At 34.5% G+C, this 24,590-nt stretch overlaps 2 protein-coding genes across 6 annotated transcripts in view; both read right to left on the bottom strand.

Annotated features, from left to right (window-relative positions):
• LOC100375591 (inhibitor of nuclear factor kappa-B kinase subunit alpha-like) overlaps nt 1-16,101 on the bottom strand; it is a 28,145-nt gene extending 12,044 nt beyond the window's left edge. Inside the window, exons 1-12 of one of the 2 annotated variants that reach the window (XM_085494112.1) lie at nt 15,918-16,101; nt 13,257-13,407; nt 10,311-10,526; nt 9,576-9,740; nt 8,877-8,966; nt 7,942-8,066; nt 7,168-7,226; nt 6,216-6,264; nt 5,422-5,554; nt 4,884-5,078; nt 4,350-4,470; nt 1,547-1,712 (exon numbers count right to left, since the gene is read on the bottom strand). In XM_085494112.1, coding sequence (XP_085350238.1) covers nt 1,547-1,712; nt 4,350-4,470; nt 4,884-5,078; nt 5,422-5,554; nt 6,216-6,264; nt 7,168-7,226; nt 7,942-8,066; nt 8,877-8,966; nt 9,576-9,740; nt 10,311-10,526; nt 13,257-13,388 — 1,451 coding nt within the window. In that variant the 5' untranslated portion in view covers nt 13,389-13,407; nt 15,918-16,101. The remainder of the gene's footprint in view (nt 1-1,546; nt 1,713-4,349; nt 4,471-4,883; nt 5,079-5,421; nt 5,555-6,215; nt 6,265-7,167; nt 7,227-7,941; nt 8,067-8,876; nt 8,967-9,575; nt 9,741-10,310; nt 10,527-13,256; nt 13,408-15,917) is intronic. The other variant, XM_085494113.1, reaches the window with a different exon arrangement.
• A 3,299-nt stretch (nt 16,102-19,400) lies between these two features.
• The window catches only part of LOC102805246 (uncharacterized), a 56,805-nt gene continuing 51,615 nt past the window's right edge, over nt 19,401-24,590 (bottom strand). For all 4 annotated transcript variants that reach the window (XM_085493570.1, XM_085493571.1, XM_085493573.1 and 1 more), the window contains 2 exons: nt 24,127-24,400; nt 19,401-23,462 (listed from right to left, as the gene is read on the bottom strand). In XM_085493570.1, the coding sequence (XP_085349696.1) occupies nt 21,979-23,462; nt 24,127-24,400 (1,758 nt within the window). In that variant the 3' untranslated portion in view covers nt 19,401-21,978. The remainder of the gene's footprint in view (nt 23,463-24,126; nt 24,401-24,590) is intronic.

The raw sequence follows: 24,590 nt of genomic DNA, 5'->3' as shown, positions 1-24,590 counted from the left end.
ATTTGGTAATCTTTAATTGGATCACAAAACAAATGAATATGCACATGTATCCCAAGATGTGTGATATACCGGAATATGTGAGAAGTTGACCTGTCCAATCCATGTCCATGAAACAGGTGTGGAAAGACACATGGATGCACACAGGGTAAAATGAAATGTTTCATTTTTGGACTACGTACGAATGGGGATTAGCAAATTAATACAAAGACAAGTATTTTAGTTATTACATAATTTGAATGTAAAAATGCATATAGAAAGCCACAAATTTTAACATCTACCGACCTGATAAGTGAGATTTCATGCATTCCTCAATACTCCATGGTCAGATCTAAGCAGTACAACGCTAAACACGGTTACTTAGCAACAATAATCGAACAAACTAACATGCAATATTGGATGCATTAAAAACAAATAGTAAAATATTGCAAATATACAGCTAGTATTTTGGTAACTATGACGACTAGATTTAAACACTGAATCCATTTTTCTCTATTCATGACAGCGATCTGTGGAGATGTCCAACAGGCGATCAATTTCACAACTGCCATTAAAGTATTCTGCCTCTTTTCAGAATACAATACTAATCAAAGATTTCCAAAACAAGGGTAGGCAACTTTAATAACTATCATAAGTATGGTGATTTGTTTTGAAATCCATGTACTGTGCAAGTTTTATGTATGTGTCAATCGAAAAGAATTCTCACTAATGACATCACAGGTTCGATTAAATAATTAATGTATTCAAAAAACAAAAAATGCGTCATATACGCTATGTGAATACACAGAGAGATAGCCCGAGATAAACACTGACTCGTTTGCATTAGTGTACATTTGTCATGTGACTGCGATTGTCACATGGCTACAAAAACCGTTTTCCATCACATATCACATCAGTTGCATACCCTTATCATCAAAATACTTGTCCTAATCAAAATTCAAATACCGTATTTGCTCTATTACTATCACATCTTTAATAGAAGTGCACATATACCATATTCATTGTATTTGAAGCACATATAAACCAAAAATCATATTTGTTGCATTTGTGATTTGGATTAAAATACGACTTATTTTGACCATAGAAACACCTCTGCCATCTATGTACCCATAAGTTTATGCACTACTAATTGAGCTACCGGTAATACGGTAAAACTTTTACCATACTGTTGAATACTTTATTTTTGCTGGAATTAAAGGCTTTTTGGTCGTTTTATATGAAATTTATTTCACTGTTTTTTGACGAGTTTAATGTGAAATATAGGAAAAAAAGTATATTCGGTGGATTTTATTTTCACGGAATCTTCCCTTCTGTGAAAAGAGCGAAAATAAATTCCAAGCGAAAATAAAGTATTCTACAGTATTAAAAGTGCATCTCCAAAAGGACCACATATAAACAAAAAATTGTATTTGTTGTACTGGTATACTGAATGTATAAAGTATAGAAACATCAAGTGTATGTACTACTAACAGAGCAAATACGGTAGATAAAAGTTCAAAATCACGTTAATGGTTGTCAACAGCGATGGGTAGTGGAATCTGAAACTTACATTATTGCACCATAACCCTGGGTCACTCGTTCATAATGAAAGTTCAACTTCTGACAGAAATAGACAGCTGATCTGTAAATATACTTGAGTTGCATGTATGGGACATGCGTGTCCTCATCTAATAAAAAAACATACCCCCGTGGGGGCTTTATATGTAGCACTTCACCTAATTAATATACAATAATAATAATTAACAGTTAATTAGCTCATTTATATAATTATGGTTAGTATGCATTAGGTAACAGCCGAAGACTACATGCTGAGAAGAATTGAGAAATATATTACTGGATCAGTCCATCTGAAGCAAATGTTAATGGATCAAAAATCAGTATAATACATGTAGCAGCTATCTATCTTTTTAATTAACATTAGGCCAAAAAAAAAAACTTATGTTTCCCTCAAGTCAAAAAATTGAAAAATTGGGTCGGTCGGTCCGAATTTTCTTTTTTCTTTTTAAACTTGTGAAAACTAAGGGTATTGTAAATAGCCGAGGTATATGAGAATCAATCAAATGCAAGCTAGATATTAAACACAAAAATCAAGTGTTTCTTTCAGTCTATTTATTCTGGGGATCAAACAATGACCAGGGGGTCGTTAATTTTTAGAGGAAACACTTTTTTACTGCTTAAAATGGTAAGTTTTTAATATTTGGGCCTATTAAAAAACAAACAAACACGACCCGATATTTCATATTTTTCGGTCGGTCGCTGAGGGCAACAAAACAATTTTTTTTTTTGGCCTTAGTGTTGAACATTGTTCAATTTCAGTGAGAATGAAGTATAGGTAAGAATTCGATAAGAGCAGGAATGCAGAACTGTGGCAAATATTGAATTAAAAATAAAAAACTTTTTAGTTAAATCAAACATATCTGCTGTGTCTCATGAGCTAGTTTAACAATCAATTGTTATCTTTTAAATCATTTTTGATCAAAGATTGGCATTGCAATAATGAATGAAGTGTCAAGTTTCCAGTATATAAAGTTTGGAAGGAAATTTAAGTTTCACGTTCCTGTTCTTTCCAGTTCTATAGTGAGGCCAAAGATTTTCTTTGTATCATAATCATCTCAAAATCTTTGACAAATTGAACATTTTTTTTTTTTAACAAGCCTTGTTGCGATTGACCAATCATAACATGTGTTCCAAAATACAAAATTTGTTTTAACAAGGTGTTTTCTAATTGGTGCAAATGTCATTAGATGAGAGCTCCCATAATGCCATTTTTATATACAGTGTGTCTGTGACAGACTGGATGATGATGATACAGGAATGCAAACTACAAACATAGCTATGCCATAGTTTTCATTATATCCAACAGCTTAATTAAAAGAGTCATAAGCCAATTTTTCCATATTTTTCACTTCATATAGTATCAAGCAAAAAGTGTTGAGGTACAAAATGATATGGCATATATTTTAAATAATACCAGGCAAATGACTAAAAAATAAATTTGTGGTCATCCAGCTGTCTGGATTTGAATATATATAGCATGACCACTAATATTTTACTCAATGTTACAAAGGTCATTTTGGTTTTAAAAATATGAAAAATTTACAAGAAAGCAGCTGATACTAAAGTAAAGAGACACTGTCATCAGACCTGCACATGGCATACACGTAGTTACATGCACAATACAGTACATTCAAACAAAATTTACTTGGCTCAAGGTCATACACATATGTATATCGTACCTTAGCCCACAAAATCTTGAACTACAACACATTTTTTTTTTTTTTTTACTAGCTTGGCAATAAAAGTGTATCAGGCATGTAGCACTTTCAACAAAAATCAGTTCGGTATAAAAAACATGTTTTTGTGAAGTCTTATGTACGTACATGTATCAGAGGTACATTACTTGGGGTTTGCAACTACGGTGACATGATACCAAGATCCTGTTACAATCTCGCTCTCGCATAAGCGTTCCAACTCAGTAAAATGCAAATGCGCATGCCCGAGGTAACTAGAATACTGGGATGTCCAGGTTTATCAAAATAACTGCTCACGATATGACGGATTACGATAACTATGTTTTCTGTACATTTTCGATGTATTACATTCTTTCACTATGAATGTGGTAATACATGTTTTATTGTTTTATTATAAACGGCCTATGTCATGTCAGAAGGTAGTAGCATCTGTCTCGCTATCTACGAGATGAGACTTGAATGGGATCTTGACATGATGTCACCATACAGTACTATGCGCGTTGCAAACCCCAAGTAATGTACCTCTGACATATATGCAATACCATGATAATTAAGATGACAGTGTCGCATCACAAAGCATTACATAATGTTATTGATTGATGAATAATTCAGTCCAACAGCGACTGATTTGAAAACGATGATGAAATATTTGATATCTGTCTGTGTCACAGGGACTTGACGATACCCACTACAAACTAATGTTGTTGATTTTCATTCATTGTTCATCATTCTACCATGCATAAAGTTTTAACCACGTGATGATTGCACATAAGGCAATAAAAAAAAAGTTTTCCTTTTCATTGCACGTCAGTTTGAAACTATTTTTTTCTCCAATTTTGCATACTGGTAAAGTGTGCCACATATGGTGAGATGGATGTTTTGTCAATGTCAATCAAACTGTAATGCATGTATTCAAAACAATGATTTAATTAATGTAGAACATACATCTTGTTGCTATGGTATTGAATAATCTTACGGTAATACAAAAACAAATAAATAAGACCAGATCAACTTTTAATTTTGTCGGAAACGAAAAGCAAAACTTTTTTTTTTTTTTTTTTTTGCATAATGTAATAGCATGCTACAATTGTCAGGTTCTACCTTTTATTGCTTTCACAATGGAAGGCATAATACCATCTATCCAGTCAGACACTAATGCTTCACTGTCTTCACTTTGTGCATGGTTTGAGTTGAATACAAATACCAGTGATTTGTCAGGACTCTGTGAAATAAAGAATAATATAGTAATTTGATATGATGAGGCAATTATTAACGATTATAATTATCATAATGTATTTATATTGTTCTTATATTGTCAAGAACTGCCTGAAACTGTAATCATCCAGTTTTATGGACATTGCTATAACTGGTTTCATCCAGTTATATCTAGTTTATGAACATTTCAAAACCAGTTTTATCCAGTTATATGAACATTTCATAACTGGTTTTATCCAGTTTTAAGAACATTTTAAAACTAGTTTCACCCAGCTTTCATAAATTTATAAAACTGATTACATCCAGTTTAATGAAACTTGGTAAATGTACATATTCATGCAAAACTGGATTCATCCATTTTAACAAGCATAGAGACTATTGTAAAACCAGTTTCATATAATTTATCTTCTACATACTAACCATGTCCATCCAGTACCCTTCAATGACTGTGTTCAAATCGGCCGTATCACCATTTGGCAATAGTAACAACTGACTGTCAACAACAATTCCACAATTAGTGCCAATTTCTTGCTGTAATTTGCATAAATCATCATCTTCATCTAAAACAGGTATGGCTGTATGCTTGTTGCCATGGATACTGTAGATATGAATTATCTAAAAAATGAAAATAATGTTTGTACCAATTATGTGAAACAATGATGCAACATGAAAATATCATAGTATAATTTAATCTTTTTTATTGACGGAACAAAAATACGATAGATTCTCTCATCGATATGAAACACTTCTATTTTTATCTTGTAGACCACTTGCTAAGGTTATGATTAAAACAGTGCCCTCAGAGGCAGATGTACAAGATACTTTCTACAAACCTTGGAATCCAATATTTCTCCCAAGGCACTAAAACATTGCATTATTTGTTACCTGTTTATACACCCATTAGTTTAGAATGTAACAGTGCCCTCAGTGGTGAAAGTATGAAATACTTTCTACAAACCTTGGTATCAAGTATTTCTTCTAAGGCACTAAAACAATGAATTCTATTGTCATCTTGTAAAGGACCACCTCTCAGATTAGGATCTAACAGTAACATCCACATCAGCCATCTATCCATATTAATCTTCATGTATCTATTAAAAACCAGGCATTTATTATATACATTTATATAAATACATGACATGACATGTACAACTAAAATGGCCACTACCGGGGTACTCAGCCATCTTTACAACTAAAATGGCCACCACTCAGCCATCTTTATAACTAAAATGGCCACCACTCAGCCATCTTTACAACTAAAATCGCCACCACTCAGCCACCTTTACAACTAAAATGGCCACCATTCAGCAATCTTTATGACTAAAATGGCCACTACTTAACCATCTTTACAACTAAAATGGCCACCATTGAGCCATCTTTACAACTAAAATGACCACCATTCAGCCATCTTTACAACTAAAAAAGGCCACTACTCAGCCATTTTTGCAACTAAAATGGCCACCACTAAACCATCTTTACAACTAAAATGGCCACCACTCAGCCACCTTTACAACAAGAATGGCTACCACCAGATGGCTAATCTTTACAACTAAACAGACCACCAGTCAGCCATCTTTACAACTAAAATGGCCACCAGTTAGCCATCTCAAATGAAATCCCGATCTGAATGGATTTACATATGTGCGAACATACAAAGTGTATATATAACTGACATGTAACTGCATTTTTGAAAAACAAAATGGCTGCTAGTTGGCCATGGAAACAGTACATAATTACATAGTTAATACTTACTCACAAAGATGATTTGGTTCTGGTAACTTGTTAGAATATTGCACTTCACCTTCACAAAATAAAAATTATATATTAAGAAATACACATTATTTTTCACTAAAGCTATGTTTTTAATAAATGCTTTTACAAAATTTGTGTGTTCAAAATGGAGACCGTATTTCATAATTTGTTACAATTTGAGTGCCAATGTTACTATTAGTCTTGTGTAGGTGATAATGTTACTATAAAATCTGTATTAGAAGCAGCACCCATTTTTTTGAACAATTGAGAGCCAACAAATTTGTGTAGATGCTCTAATAGAAACCACATCCCCTCTGTTGCATTGTTCCCTTCTAATAGAAACAGCAGGTTCTAATACAGATTTTACAGTAGTATTTTTGTGTACTGTTTGTTTTGAATTGGCCAATGAGTGTTTGTAGAGTTGTCATGATTATGTATCTTAATTGAGGTATGTATTACTGGTATGAAGTTATTATGAGAATACAGCAAAGTATACAGAAAGGTAGTATGGTAATCGTATATCAATTATGATTATGATTAATCTTGTGATAACATTACTGTAGTAATAATTTAATGACAGATTATATATATATATATATATATATATATATATATATAATAACTAAAAATATATCGCACTGTGCAAACATTTGTGTTCAGTGACGAGATTATATTTGCATCACGTACTGATAACGCTTGAGCGTCTGAAAGAAAGTTTTCAGATGTGATGTATGAATACAACACGATTTCCAAATAAGTGAGACATTCAAACGTGATAACACTTCTGAACATATCTGAACGGTGTTTTGAGGAGCAGTCAATTCTATTGTTTTTTATTGTTTCCGTTGACTAATTCAAGACATCAAATAAAAGCAAGGTATAGATAAAAAATAATGACTGACAACCAATTTTTATTACCAGTATTATTATTATAATTATGTTAATTACATACCAGTGGTTAACTTAACTGCACATATATGATCCGACTGTTTTTTATTTACAACTTCAAACCTGTAAATAAACATAATAAATATAAAGAAATAATATGAGAAGGGATGGTTTCACAGTTCTGGTAGAATATCTCCTAATTTAAAATTTGACACAGTTTTTCACAATATGCCCACCGCCATCTTTCAGGTAAAGTATGCGCATATCAAATAAAGTCTAATAGGTCATAGGTCAAGGTAATAAAAATACCATTAACTTTTCACCACCAGTTCCATTTTTTTTATCACAAATTCACAAAATAGTCCCATTTATAGTTTGCACTTCACTTCAGATGATTGGGACAAAAATAGCCACATTTTTTGACACAAAACAGAAAATTGTCTCCAATTTTGTCTATTAGTTCCAAAATTGGAGTTCATTTCCAGAAATATTGAAGAATATAAGAAAAAAGTGCAGAATAATTTGAGAGAGAATGTCTGGTGGTGAAAAGCATAATCCCTGAACGTAATGAACATACTGAAGGAAAAGACCAGCCAGAAAACAGAAGAGAAATAACAGAACCAAGAATACACAAGCACATAATTCCGACAAGAGAGCAGCTTTATTTTATGTCAACTTATGTACATTCTTCTAAATACCAGCAAATTGCATGCAAGCATCTCTCCACAGTCAGGATTTATCAACCAATTAGAGTGCACCTCACTAAAACAGACTGTGCCTCTAGAAAGTGGCCTATAACACAAGATCTGATTGGTAAGTGCATAATTTCTTTACTTACCATTGTGGTATTGCAAGAGTTGGTACAAAAGGTCGATGACCTGTGATGCACTCAAATACAACAGTTCCAAAACACCAATAATCGATAGTATGGGAGTATTCCTTATTACTCAGCATTTCTGGTGCCTATAAATACATAACATGTTTCCATGGTTACAGTATGCATTTTATGAAATGAAGCCGACCATAATTGGTAAATTAGACACTGAAACTACTCAATTAAATTGATTTTCTGGTTCAATATTATGAGGTTATTACGAGAATACCGCTAATTATGTCTGAAGGTAGTTTGATGATCATATCAACCGATGCAGATGTCAATGCGATCCTGTGCTGCCTGCCTGTATATTTTGTGGTATTCCGAATTTAACCTTATTATTTTCTACCATGCCTGTATGATCGATTGAATTCAGTGAAGTGATTCTTGTTGTTTCGTACAACATTTTACGGATGAATGAATTGTATTTATTCAGATGTACAATAAACCCTGTTATTTAAGTTTTTATCCATGATACTGTAGCAATTTACCAAGATTAGAATCTCTCAAAATATGCAGCAGGGTAGAATATTCTGTTGATAATAAGTAAATTTGTTTGTAACTGGCTTTTGAATGGTAGGCTGGCGGCCATTTACAGTCTTAGAAATAAGGGATAGTACAACTCAAGCATACACATGCATTGAGAAGAATATGTCAAATGTCGCACACTGCAGAAATCGCTACTATTTGCGAAAAGAGCAATCAGGTCCTTTACACACACTGGGCATATGACTAGTACACAAGACCAACAACTTTATGTCCGCTTCGAAAAAATGCCATTCTCCCAAATCGGAATGCTATGACCCTTAGCTGACCATGGGATTCAAACCCAATTTTGCTGATGCTGGGAAGACATGCTAAACAATAAGCCATACAAAAGTTACTGAAAAGATACTTACTAAGTATTGTGCGGTTCCAACAAATTCTCTGGCGCATGGTTCTAATTCCCACCTAACGGCGTAACCAAAATCTGTCAACTTGTAACAAACCTGTATGCCAAGAATAAGACAGTATGATTTACAACAGAAATGACATAACGAACATGGAACACCAGGTGTGAAACAAAATAAATCAACGTCTATAGACGAGAAAAGCAGTTTAACCTTTTCACCACCAGACTTTCTCGCCCAAATTTTTCTTCACTTTTTTTTTTATTATATTCTTTAATATTTATGGAAATGAACCAACAGATAAAATTTGAGTCAATTTTCAGTTTTTACTCAAAAAAACATGCCTATTTTGTCCCAATCTTCTGAAGGAAAGTGCAGACTACAAACATGACTATTTTGTGAATTTGTGATGAAAACATAATTCATTTTCACAACACAACCTCATGAATCGCTTTGTGATATTGTAACTGAACAAAATACTGTAAAATACTTTATTTTAGCTGGAATTATTTGCTGAAAAGTTATTTTGGGTGTTTCGTATGGAATTTATTTTCACTGATTTTTGATGAGTTAAATGTAAAATATAAGAAAAGCATACAGGTACATTTGCTAGATTTTATTTTCAATGAATCCCTTCAGCGAAAATAAAGTATTTTACAGTAACAGTGTAAATTCATTTCTTTCAATAAAAGAAGAATTCACGCTTACATTTTTTGTTTTGTGGTCATGATGCAAGATAATATTTTCCGGTTTAATATCACGGTGCATAATCTTGTTATTATGTAAATATTCTATGGCCGATGACAATTGTCTTAACAGTTCCCGAACCCAGTACTCCTCAAGTCCGCAGCAGTGTTCAGATTTTCGGAGTATCTAAAACAAAACAAAAATTAAAATTTTTAAAAATATTATTTGTAAAGAATATATCAATATTACTGGCTCTTCTTTAGATTTTACATAAAATTGTACAAAAAGAATGCAACACCTTACTTGAACACCGACTGGCACATACAACTATAATACCGGTAACGTTTGAAATGATATCATTAGGTATTGCGCAATGTGATTCATGTTAGATGTTAGATTCTACTAGAACTAGAATAGTGAAAAATGTATTCATAACTGACAAGGCACTTAATTTATAAATGGCTTCACTCCAGTATCAAAATTACTGTTACTTGACATTCACAAAAAATCACAATAAAGCCACAGTAATGCAGTCATTATATTTCCGTCTGCACACGTTGTTCACGATTTATTCGCTGAATGACATTATATGGTTACGTCAGATCTATTTTTAGTAAGCTCTCGTAGTCATGGAAAACGATATTTAGTTTTGTTACTTGCTTCCAGACTTTTAGCAATTCTTTCAAAACTTCTACGCAAACATTTTTGCACCTCCCATATGCCCAGTGTAATCTTAAAATCTGGACAAGACAATACCTTTCTCAGATCTCCGCCATTGCAGTATTCAAGCGGTAGTCGTCGTATCTCGCTGTTTTCGGAACCGCATTTCCCGATCTGAGCTTGCTTATCTACCTTCACTAATCCCTCATGGTGTAGTGTTTGTATGATTTCCACTTCTCTCCTCCAATGCACCATCATTTTCTCGTCTAATTCCTTGCTGCATTCTTTCATTGCAAGGCGGTGACCAGTTTCCTGCCGAATAAATTTACGATGGAGTGAAGAACCACAAGACCAAGAAGAAGGAAAATACCTTCAGTTCCACATAAATGCAATACATGTAAAAGAATGACCAGGATACACAGCAAGCCAATGATACTTGCACTCATTGTTTCCCTTGTATGGATCATTGCTGTGCATCATAAAGGTTATTGTGCAGCACATGATAAAATAATCTTTTCCCAGTTCTTATTTAAAGCCAGAGAAAATAGAGATACTTAGTCAGAGTTTGATATTTGTCAAAATAGTTTACCAGACAACAGGGCAGGTAACTTTAACAAGCAGGCTATCGGCTGAGATAGCTCCGCTGTTAGCAATGCACATTTCAATTAAAGAACTGCAGACATCATTAGAAAATGAACAATATGTATAGTATCAAAGCAATCGGACTTACAGTTTTTAACAAGAAGTCGAAAATATCACTTTTTACCAAAAATGACAAAAATATTCACCAAAATTAGAGAATTGAAGATATCATCACAAAATGAACAAATCTGAGAGAGGTCCACATGTAGTACCTATATATGTAATATCAAAGCAATCAGACTATTGGTTTTTTACAAGAAGTCGAAAATATCACTTTTTACCAAAAATGACAAAAATATTCACCAAAATTATAGAATCGAAGATATCATCACGAAATGAACAAATCTGAGAAAGGTCTACATGTAGTATCTAAATATGTAATATTAAAGCAATTGAACTTTTGGTTTTTAACAAGAAGTCGAAAATATCACTTTTTACCAAAAATTACAAAAATATTCACCAAAATTAGAGAATTGAAGATATCATCACAAAATGAACAAATCTGAGAGAGGTCCACATGTAGTACCTATATATGTAATATCAAAGCAATCAGACTATTGGTTTTTTACAAGAAGTCGAAAATATCACTTTTTACCAAAAATGACAAAAATATTCACCAAAATTATAGAATCGAAGATATCATCACGAAATGAACAAATCTGAGAAAGGTCTACATGTAGTATCTAAATATGTAATATCAAAGCAATTGAACTTTTGGTTTTTAACAAGAAGTCGAAAATATCACTTTTTACCAAAAATTACAAAAATATTCACCAAAATTAGAGAATTGAAGATACCATCACAAAATGAACAAATCTGAGAGAGGTTCACATGTAGTACCTATATATGTAATATCAAAGCAATCAGACTATTGGTTTTTTACAAGAAGTCGAAAATATCACTTTTTACCAAAAATGACAAAAATATTCACCAAAATTATAGAATCGAAGATATCATCACGAAATGAACAAATCTGAGAAAGGTCTACATGTAGTATCTAAATATGTAATATCAAAGCAATTGAACTATTGGTTTTTAACAAGAAGTCGAAAATATCACTTTTTACCAAAAATTACAAAAATATTCACCAAAATTAGAGAATTGAAGACATCAACACAAAATGAACAAATCTGAGAGAGGTCCACATGTAGTACCTATATATGTAATATCAAAGCAATCGGACTTGTGGTTTTTAACAAGAAGTCGAAAATATCACTTTTTACCAAAAATGATAAAAATATTCACCAAAATTAGAGAATTAAAGATATCATTACAAAATGAACAAATCTGAGAGAGGTCCACATGTAGTACCTATATATGTAATATCAAAGCAATTGCACTTGCGGTTTTTAACAAGAAGTCGAAAATATCACTTTTTACCAAAAATGACAAAAATATTCACCAAAATTAAAGAATTGAAGATATCAACATGAAATGAACAAACCTAAGAGAGGTCTACCCAAGGTACATATACACCAAGTATCAAAGCATTCAGGCTTGTAGTTTTCAAGAAGAAGTCAAAAAAGTAAAACATTGACACGGACGACGACGGACAATCACTCATATGATAAGCTCCGCTCGACAAAGTCGACAGCGGAGCTAAAAACTTGCTGCCCTGCTAACAATTTACAAGCCCCTGTTTATGTTTTCAATATTTTATTTACTTTCACTATATTTCATTCAATCAGTATCACTGCAGTGACTTTCATTCAAGTAAGAAAAATCTTGATTCATAATCCAGTTCTGAAAAGGTCGGGCCGACTGGAACTCTAGGTACACGGGGCTAGTAAATTTTCACCAGCCCGACTGAGTAGTTACCCATGCAGGGTGTACGGGCGGGCAGTGATTTCAAACACTGACTTAGTGGATGAATAGACTCAACAGATCAACTAAGACTGTGGACAGCAGACACATAAGCTAAAAACTTTTAAAGTATCAAAGTCATCATCAATAACATCAACTTATTTTTTGTAGAAGTTATGTTCCTCACTGATAAAATAGTAAATTTTCAAAAGCCCGACTGAGTAGTTACCCATGCAGGGTGTACGGGCGGGCAGTGATTTCAAACACTGACTTAGTGGATGAATAGACTCAACAGATCAACTAAGACTGTGGACAGCAGACACATAAGCTAAAAACTTTTAAAGTATCAAAGTCATCATCAATAACATCAACTTATTTTTTGTAGAAGTTATGTTCCTCACTGATAAAAGACAAATTCAGTCTGATTACTTTGCTCAACTCACCGATAGATATATTGTGATTTTGAAAGCAAGTTAAACCAGCTGTTACACTCAGACATTATTGTATACATAAATATAGATATAAAAACTGATATGTTTCGACTAATCATCATATAATTTTATCCACAAACATAACTGTATTTTTATAACATCATACCTCATGTTTCCATAACGATACTTTCCCATATTTGCCCGTTCCGAGAACTTCAACAACTTTCCATTTACCCAAACCTTCTTCTTCAGTCGGTGAATTCTTGTTGCTATGGTTACCATTTACCGCATTGTTCATGGTTTACCCAAGATACTAGCTGGAATGACAAATATGTCACATGATCAATCACATGGTATAATTAGAATATTTTGATTGACTCCACACCATTCATGTAAATCTAGACAAAAGTCTAATCAATTGATTTTGATGACAAATATAAATTTGTTGTAAAACATTATTTTAAGATAAGAGATGGTGGTGGTTGTTTTGGTCTGAATCCCATACACAAAATTCGACGACTACCAACGTTAAAGTAACCCAATTGTCCAGAATAAAGATGCAGTATATACTCGAGTATCATCTTTAGCCAAATGTTCATGACTAATTTGCATATGAATGAAATGCCTCAATTAAATATGTGAATTTCATGCCTCATTTGCATAAAGAAAGGTCATAATTTGCTAACTTACCATTTCGCTATTTCTAGATTCTAAATTCATACTGCACTATTTTCATAAAGCCAGACTTTTTTTATTCCTTGTTTCACGGGTTTTTATAAGGCAAATTTTTTGAGGAGGGTGGAGAAAAAATTAAATTAATTCTTTTTTTCCATTAGATTTGTGTGATTCTCAAAGAATTGTAAGTGAGACCATTGATTGGAGAGAAGACATGAAATACAATTTTATTCCATATAACCTTGTTTCTCATCTGCGCGAGACTTCGGTACTTAGATCATGATACTCCCACGAAAATGCAACTTGGATTTGTTATGCGGCGGGCGGTAAAAAAATGAAGATAAAAATAATATTTTTTTAGCATTTTTTTGCGCTTACAAGTCGGCGAGCGCAAGAAATTACAGTGAAATAAAATTATATTTTTATTTCATTTTTTGGATTCTGTTCATTCGGCGGGTTCGCGAAACAAGGGATAATAAAAGTCTGGCCTAACCAACAAATAATGCCAACTAGGGGCTCATTATTTTGCACCAATATATGGAGTTATAAAATCAGATCACAAAATTATATAGAAAAAGGTCCCAATTCCAGTTGGCCTCGCAAACTATTTTTTTTTTTCAGAAGATCACTCCCCACTTAACAAATGCTTATTGCTACGAAAAAAAATTATTATTATTTTTTTTTAGAATTAAAAGCAGTGTTTTCACAATTTTATTTTGAAATCACGACTATGATTGCTATTCTTTAGTGAAAACTCAGACAATATAGACTGATTTATTCAGTTTGTAGGAATATGCAATACCACATGATTCCATATAATTTTTTTTTTCAATATTAAACACCATATGTTGATGAATTATAGTATTATAAAATGTAGGTTATTATTCCAAGACAAACAGAATGCACATCCATTTTTTTTTTTGCTCACAAATCAATAAATGTCTCAAATTTCAATATTTTATCAGAAATATTCAACATACTGAAATTATTTAGTAAAAATGGGAATTTATGAAACAATATCAAATTGTTGTCTACTTTGAAGGACTGTATTTATATATTGGGTTTTATTCTTGCTTGTTTTGGTGATTATTAGGTACCTCAATTGACTACAGACTGCACTGTTTCCTTCTCAAACTAGTGAAATCAAATGTAAAACCTAACAAATATACCTGCAACACCACATCTGCTAAGAAGTTAAAATCAGATGAAATAATTATTCTCCTTAATTTCTATTAAAATTAAATCCTAAAAAAATTCAAGCTTAATACAGGATTCAAATTTGTTTATAAAAACAAAAAAAGAAGCTGTCATGTACAAATTTATTGCTGCACACTAAGTGTAAGTTTCACATTCACCATGAAAAAGTATTATTTGGGAATTAACACTAAATTTTTTTTAAAGTAGTAATAGGGCTTAATTATTCACTCAGTTTTATTCACACTTATATTGCCAAAATTTAAATGCATCAAAGTCCCAGTGAATATTCACATTTATCAATGGAATGTATTGTTTCCTTTACAAATCAGTGAATTGAAAACCGATTAAATATATCCCTGCAACATCAAATCCATTAAAATTATTAAACACAGTGAATATTTAGCCCTTATTATATTACAAGTTATACCTAACATTAAATGTTAAAAGTTTAATAATTAAAGAGACCGGTAGCTGTCAACATAGTCCCTTACAAATTCAGTGGCGTATAAAATGTATTGTGATAGCTTCGATGGTTGCATTCACCCGAAAACAAAATATTTGGGAATTACTGACACTCAATTCAAGTATTTCAAAACAAACAGAGCATGCCCTTATCTCAGGTGAATAGTGCTATGCTAATGTAGCGTGGTTTGCTGTACGTAATAGCTGACTGATTGCACGCGAGTTGACGATCAGTACTATAATTACGACCACTTCCGGAAAGGATCTATTTCAAAATATGCTTAATATTCGTTTAATGAGACAGAGCCTGGAGGAATTAAAAACAAATTATTGCTTTCGGGAGCTTCTGGCTAATACGGATTTAAAATTCACTCGGAAAACACGAACATCGCAAGCTGTAGGCGCCGATCTGTCATTATCCAGTCTCGCAACACATTGAACAAAGCCAGTCATGGCAGTGACTCAAAATTACGCACTCTCTTGAACAACTCACCTATACTGTCACCGTTGACTACCAAAGATTCGGAATACCATGGAACTAAATACTGTAATCCTTGTACCTTCCTTTCTAACAAATAAAATGCATATTTTGGAAGTTTACGGCCCCAGGCTAGACCCAAACATCTCGAACACGGGCAACGTTGTTTTTAGCGTGGATTTACAATGAATGACCTCGACCTTTCACCAGAACAGCGCCCCCAGGCGTAGTAATAGTACAAAATGTACAAATAACGATGAAAATTAGGCCATGATGGAGTTGAAGAAACCAAATTATCTTTATATAAAAGTATTAATCACTGAAACATCGCAAATTTTATTAAAATTTTAAAATATGTTTATAAGATTATTGACATAAAATATCTTTAAATTCCAGCACGTGCTCGTATTTTAAAGTGTGTGTGAATTTGCCCACATACAACTATAGTCTGAGATTTGCCTATTTTGTTTTTTTCTTTGCGCGGGACGAATACTATTCTATGTGACACAAAAAGCAATTTACCTCATGCCTCATCGACATGTAACACTGCCTTTTTACTTCAGTTCTCTAGCCTCATCACATTGCGGTATAATAAAAGCATTCCTCCACGATCGTGGTCTACTTAGCATTATGGGATATATGCGTGTATGAGTACAAATAACGAGTGTTTCAGTAAGGACAACGCCGTGGTACTTAAAGTTACTAAACGTTCTAGAGCGTGGAGCAACCTTTTGAAAGTCTACTTTTTCAATTTTCATGATTATCCTACGTTTTTTGTTTTTTTTATCACAAATTGCACTGAAGACCTGTGGCCAATGAAATACATGTAATATGATCGAAACTTGAATAAAATTATACAGTTCACTACTGCGCAAAATATCCCACCGGAATTCACGATTGATACTCAGACTGTCACAAAACGGCATACCTCCCAGATCTAGAGAAGAAGAAAAAAACACAGAATCGATTACGGATAAATTCTTGTAACGAGGTTCATGCATGATCACCGGGCAACCCGAGTTGTTGAGAAAACAATGTTTCAGGACCACTCGGGTAGAACTTCAATCTTGGGTGGCCAAGCTTGATGTTAGGTTTTTAATTTCACCCCTGGAGCACATTTTGTTAACTAGAAATTAACATACAGTTGACCTTTTTCGAATACAAAGTTGAAGTTATACTTAAATGACTTATTTTAAAGATAACATAACACTGAGGTTTGCACTAGACAAAAAAAATGGCGAACTTGAGATACAGTAAGTTTAGTAGTCAAGTAATAACGTGTCTTGTCAAAATATACCCCTGATTACTCGTGTTTTGTGTTTCAAGGTTGTGCTCGGGCGTATCGTATTCCCTCTACTAGTCTCAGTCAAAACTGTGACCAAGTTGACAAATTAGTACTACTAGTACAAATACCGCCCTCGTCGACAATATAATATTTAGTGACTAGTTCTCGAGCGCGGGACATCAATGTGGTGCTGTGACTTGAAAACTTCTGTTGTTAAATGCATCTATTATATATATTGCATTATTTATATAATTGGAACGAATCAGTGTACAAGAAACAAGAAAGATGTGTACAATGAATGATAACCATACATGCACATATTTTTCAAAGATAACTCACATACGCAAACACTTCTATGTTAGACAGCCATATGTTCCTGCAAGCGAGTGCGCCCTCTATTTCAATAAATGACCATTTTTCCATTTTTCGGTTTTATAAATAAAAAGGCAGTGTTATCGTATTGGCGAAAGGAATATTCATATGTATGGACGAACAAATATAAATAAAAAAATGCATTTTGCTTAGATTAATTTCAATATTTATAAAAGACTTAAAGAACTACGTTATGTTTTTGTTATTACCTACTAGAAAATAATAAGAATATATTAATTTATCGTAATATGTTTATTGAAACAAAAGTTGTCATTCGTCCGACCTTCTGTGTGGATTTCAAGATAATGTATTGCACAGATGTAATAATATTGTTGCTATTATTAATTATAAAAACATGTTTTTTTAGGGGGGTAGGTAAAATTAAACGGGCATACAATTACTAGTAGCTTGCGGTGTAATATTGTTTAATAAAAAGAGAGACGAGAGTTAGTAAAACCACGGTCTTCTAATCTTGGTATAACGGTGAATCAGATGCCCTGCACACACGCCAAGAACCGGCATACCGAGAATGTGGTTCGATTCACTTAAAACAAGCTAAATAAACACATAATATATATGTAACCAGCGACATTCACCATGTATAAAGAAAAACTGTCGCGACTTTTTAGAAATCATTTTATTTAATTATAATATACGGTTGTTAGATGTACACACTTGCCGATTTGTGTCTGACAAGCACTTTTCGCGCCCTCTAGTGGTGAGATGTTTTCTGTGACGTCAGTATGATGAAAGGAGTAAGCAACGCCGCTCAAATAGACAAGAATGTTCAAAGGCATTATGTTTTATTCACGGTTGACTGCACATCAATACAACATCGACGCGTTGGACGGTCAGTATCCATTTACGTCACAAAAACTATTCGTCGCCAGAGGGCGTATGGAGGGAATGTGTTTTTATCGAAATTAACGTTGACCAGTTTTATTTTAAATCACGGCGTCTGTGTTTTGTTTACTAGTATGTTTAATGATATAATGACTAATTCTTATCTCGTTTCACTACGTCGAAACCAATTACGTTACATTAAATCATATTTCCTGTGAGGAATCCCTTGTTTTATTGCTCTAACATATTTAGTTAGCATGTTATTTCAGATAATTTAGCTAATCAGTTATTACGCTATTTCAAGATGTTGCTAATTTAGAATAAAGTATATTCCCAGAATGAGATTGTTGGCGTTTTAGTTAAATTAAGATTTGTTAAGATTAAGATTTGATTTGTAGCTATTACATGTACCGATGACGTCAATAATGACAACAAATACCATCTCTTGTTAGTCATAATCCATTAAATATGGATGTTAATTTTATAATTAATTTTATAATTAACTTACTACAGCCTAGCCGGGCATGTACGGCAGGCAAATCAGGGATTACTCAGTCGCTAGTGTCTTGTCTAAGTAATAGCGCCACCAACTTGGACATAAAGCTGGTACTCCTCCTATTTTTTGACTATTAAGTGAAACATTTCATCGCTCAAATGTCAGCGATTTTCAGCACGTTCGAATGTTGGTGATCATTTAAAGCGGGGGGACGTCACCTGCGCACGCGCGGGAATTGAGTCCCAAGCGATGAACGCAAAGGCTCATGGGTAGACACATGTTTGCAAACAATGACACGCTATGGCCACCGCACGCATGCGTAGGTGACGACTCCCCCGCTTTAAAATATCGTTCTGTGTACTAGTACACTGAATGTATGCTATTCAATGAATGTGTTAACTAAGTTGTTTACCAACATTGATGAAAATAAATTGCATGTAACATTATTCTTCGAAAACACGTGAAAAATCTAATGTTTTGTGCAGAAGAAAAAAAAACATCATTTAATATTGTATACATTATTACATATATAATTTATTTACATTGCGTATATACAGATACTGAGATAACAAAACTCGATGAGTGTAGTGCTGAGAAAATATGTGACGAACAAACACACATATCATCATCACCTGTGGGTCAAGCACCTTAATAACTGACCAGTACCGTACGCCGTTTACGTTCTAAGGGCTAGACCATTATTTTTGTCGGGGTGGTTTGGATAAATGTGAACAGATCAACTCGGTGTATTTTGAAATCAACTTCTAAAACAACTCTAATCACATCCAATATAATTATGGTCCACCACTATTTGACTAAACAATAATGGGTTTAAGCACCCGCCATCAGATCAAATAATCAGCAAAATCATGGATTTTTTTTCTAGTTTCGTCAAATTACCTAGCTTACCCGTTGCTATGCACTAACTGCTGGTTTTCATAGCAAGGCAGTATTCGGCCATTTTATAGACTTTTTTTGCGTTGGAATATCGCAGTGCATGATGGGACAAAGGATGAGTCTTATAAAATAACCGAACGGAAGTTTTAGGTTGTATCGAACGATAGTCACAAAATGATATGTTTATGTTTTAATGAACATGTTTATTTTGAATTATTACAAATTATGATTTTTTGGGGTTACCGGGTACATTTGGGCAAATTTCTGTAATGACCAGAACATCACAGTCTCCTCGACTAGACTTCACATTGAAAAAAACTCTGAAATATCAGTTTCCGCCATGTACGTTCCGTGATTTGTAGATTTCGGGGCAAAAAGATTGAATCCTGAAATTAATCATTATGTGTGGGGATACACTGGTGGGTTAAAAGACATGTATTAATTTCGTGTAAACAAACAACGGATTTTACATGCGTCATATTCGTCGCATGGGACCCATACCGAACGACACCGCGCACAGCTACTCTGGCCGGCGCATCAAGGTACTTATAATTTTTGAGAAAGTGGTTGTAAATCACATGAGTTCATTGGTTTTGTTATGTTAAATCATGGAACTAATGTCCCATGGCACCATGAAAGCATGAAATTATTTCATGTGTTTGTGACGTATTTTGAGAAGCTTGTCCTGATATTTGTCAAAAATTAAGGAATTCAATAAATCACAAAATTGCATTTTTTTAAAACCCGGATTTACAAAAATAATTCAGGAGAATAAGCTGTGTTCACTCCATGTCACCAGTCTACAATTAGACATATGAAATAATATTTCTGCCATAGGAACATATGGCAAACAAAATGGCCAATATCTACTAAAATACTATCATTTTCTCAAAAATTAGGCTAGTGACCCCCAACTTTTTAAAAGTCAATATATAGTCCCTTAAATTTTCGGTATGAACGAAAATATATATATATATTTAATATTATTGTTTGATATTCCATACTGTAGGTGAAATTATGATTTATCATATACTAGTACTAAACATTTTGGGTTTGCAGGACAAACAATATTATACGTTAGATGGAAAATTTAAATCATCGTGACTACTACGCATGTGCAGTGTTTTTATTGTACGTACCTAAACAACCAGTGCACATGCGTATTAGCGAATTTCATTGTTTCAGCATCAAACAGCAGTGCTAAAAAATACATGTTCTTATCAATATTAAACCTTTAAGACGAGGAGTCAAGGTCACGGTCCACGACCGCAAGGGACCCATAATGACGCGGAACTACCGCTCATTTAGAATATCCCGGAAACACACTGAAACGTACGCTCTGAGGTTCTGTCTTTAAAGAGCGTCCCAGGAAACTCATTGAGACATTAATGCAAACCATTTATTGTATGCTTGGGGGTAAAGGAAGGATAATTTACATAAAAACACGGAGTTAAAGATGATATTGGAATCCATTCTAGGCTGAGAACCTCTCCCCCCCCCCCAGGAAGCTCCGGAAGTGGGTCAACGCATAAAAAGTCAAAATAGTATTTCTGCAAACCTAGCAAACATTTGTATCGTTAGTGAACTTTGACACAAACACCAACCACGTGATATATGTTCGTGCTATAATTGAAAGTGTCAAATAACTGACCTCTGACCCCAAAACACGTAAATAACGTAATTAAGTTTCCATTTCCAATCATTGTGACGTGTAATCACGTGATTGATGATGTCACATATTGTTTTAGTATATAAATAAGATGTATCTGGATAATATAAGAAGATTTTGATATTCAGTTGCTATAGTTTCCATCGTATTTGTCTCTCATTTGAAAACATAAAAGTATGCATATGCCAACGATAAGTAAATAGTTTTCGGTACAACCGGGACAGATTACTAAAATATATTCAAAGTAAGATACACCGCTTTTTCAAGTTCGTGACTTGCTGAAACTGTTGACTTTTCTTCAACAGACGTTGTCATACTAAAATATCCCGCTTTTCTCGGAGAAACTTCGGACTATACTAGTCATCATGACAGTTTCCATTTAAACGTGTTTCATTGAAATGAAAATGTTGTAAATACGAACTAAGCAAATTAATAACAGTTGCCCAGGCTCGTCCCAGTAACACAGAACTGCGGCGTTGACGAGGGAATGAGTTGAAACCAGACACACTACGAGTCAAATTGTAGTTGAGATATTGGTCATTGATGACGTCGTCTTGTAAACTGGCTGGTGGTTGTTATGGTGATTGAACATTACAACTCGTTTGGAGGGTCGAAGCTGCCAGACCGGGTCCGACTTAATTTCAGTATTTGGGAATGATTGTTCCGAATGCCTCCTAGTAAAAGAGTTCTGTCTAATTTTAGGAATACCGTAATTGTCCGATTTGTGTCTGAAGTAAAAGTCCATTCTGAAAGTACCTGTCTTGGTTTTTGTAAAAAGTCTTTGCACTGGGATGTCGCTATCGGAGAGACTTCTCTGTCGTCTAACATGACTATGTCTGCTTTCTTCCTCAACTGTCTTCACTAATTCTACAACACACACATTCGAATCAGCGTTTAATTCGGTCATTTTATAATTAACATTATCCTTATTCTCATTATATTGTTGTAATAAAATCTCAATTGATTTTCCGGCATTCGCGAGATGTCGTGTTGCATCGTCTTGGTCCTTCTCGTCAATAGCCTCGTGCAAGTCCTCGATTCTTGAACTCGCTTGTGTTTCGCTGGACGTTTTTCGCGAGCTACTAGTACTTTCTTCAGTCGAGGTTTCACTTCCGGTAATGCCTCCATTGGGATATTCTCTTTCCGACGAAGGCAACATATATATTTCTTTTGGTGTGTTATCGTCACAATTTTGAAACCGCGAGCTAACTTCTTCGAGCGACGGAGGCTCAGGCGAAGTGTGTCCCATCTTTCGCCGACGCCGTGACTTCGCACCCGTAGATTTCTTTGCGACAACAGGACTCGAAGTAGGTGAATACGATTTTAGAATACCGACTTTTCGCCGGAAGAATGATGAATTCTCTTTTTTTGATTTTCTGGAAATTCTGGGGCTGCCATCTTCACTTCCAGACTCGTGAATAACAAGGGTCCTATCCGCAAACCCGACTCTCGGTGTAGTCGGCTGCGATTGGTGTACACTTTCGTCTGTACTTTCGTTGTGGATATCCGCTTCCACCCTGAAAGACGATAGCGACGAACTGTCCCGCTTGGAAGACGGTGCAGACGTACTACCGCGTTTAGAACTCGATGCCGTGTTTCCATCTTCACTGATTTGTCTTAGATTATTTGTCCCCTTTTTGTTGCCATTCACTTTCGGCATCTCGTCTCCATTACTACCCTTTCTACTAAACATATCCGAAAATATGGCTGGTACACTGGGGCGACGTTCTCGTTTTTTGGGTTCGCTGGGAGTAATTGGAGGCACGGCCTCTTCTTCCGTGATACTGGATGACCGACTATGCCCGAATGGGAGCCTCTCTCTGAATCCAGATTTCTGTTTCTTCTTCAGGGACGGAGATGGTTTCGGCAAGTATTCTTGTTTTCTCAGTAATGGTCTGTTGTCGTATTCGTCGACGGACCTTACGGGAGTGGATTGCCTTGTCAATACGGGTTTGATAACAACCGGTTTCAGTTTAGAAAATCGCCTCTTCAAATCATCTAGAAAAAAATATTAAATTATAACAACAAGCTAAGTGATTGGGTCTCCGTAGTCACGTGGTACGATTATGAACGTTCTCTCTCAGCAATACGTTTGCGTCTAGTTTCTTTGACTAGTGAAAGTGAGCCGAATTTCAGATAATTGTGTGCTAGAAGTCGAGTCCAAGCGAAAACAGTGGTTCGCCCTCGTATAGTCATTTCAGGAATCCATTAAAGAGTAAGGGTCGTCACCTGCGCACGCACGGGAATTGAGTCCCAAGCGACGATAACAATACACGCTAAAAACACAAAGGCTCATGGGTAGACGCTTGTTTGTAAACAATGACACGCTATGGCCATCTGACGCATGCGCAGGTGACGACTCTCCCGCTTTAAAGATGCATTATGGAACGAGGAAAGTAATTTTTAGTATTGTCGTTTGGCGCTGTATTTTTTACTCGTTGTTTTGGTATGTACAATAACAAGCACAGCACATGCATATTAGTGGTTTAAATTCTTCATTCAACGAAAAGTCGTGCATTCCACAAATGTATATATATATATATGATTATACTGCATCTTTAATCACTACGCGGTTTGGACATATTTTTTTTAATGTTGACTTGCCGCTCACATCTGTTGAAAACGTTTTTTTTCAGTTTGAACATAATTTCACAGTACTTACCAACTAAAATCCTTTGATTGACTTTTTCATGACACAGAGCACCAAATAAAGTGCCTATATCCGCGCCATCCTTTTTGGCCCACACATGTAGTCCTTGAAATATGCATTCTTCTAAACTTGTATTGATGTAATGGAACTTCAATTCCATAATTTCCTTTTCTTCGAATCCCAAGGCACGGAAAATTTCTTTCCACCCTTTGTAAGTACCTAGCCTTCGCCGCAGAAAAACAAAGACGGCGTCCCGTGTGTTGCTGTCGACATCGACAACTGGCTCCTGTCGGCGAAAAGAAAGAGAATGAGCTGGCTTCATGGTCTGTCTCAGTACATAACTGTCACTAGGCATTGTGTATGATGTGGTAACGGCACTTCAATGTTATTAGCAGTACCGGGTCGGAATCGGAGTAAAATAAGTATGGAGTTAGAGATAATGGATTATATGTACGGGGAAGTGAAGAACCACTACA

This window comes from Saccoglossus kowalevskii, chromosome 19, assembly GCF_978046115.1.
Source record: "Saccoglossus kowalevskii chromosome 19, keSacKowa6.1, whole genome shotgun sequence".
Taxonomy (NCBI): Eukaryota; Metazoa; Hemichordata; class Enteropneusta; family Harrimaniidae; genus Saccoglossus; species Saccoglossus kowalevskii.
The sequence above is the reverse complement of the archived record's forward strand: the minus strand, read 5'-3'. Positions and strand labels throughout refer to the sequence as shown.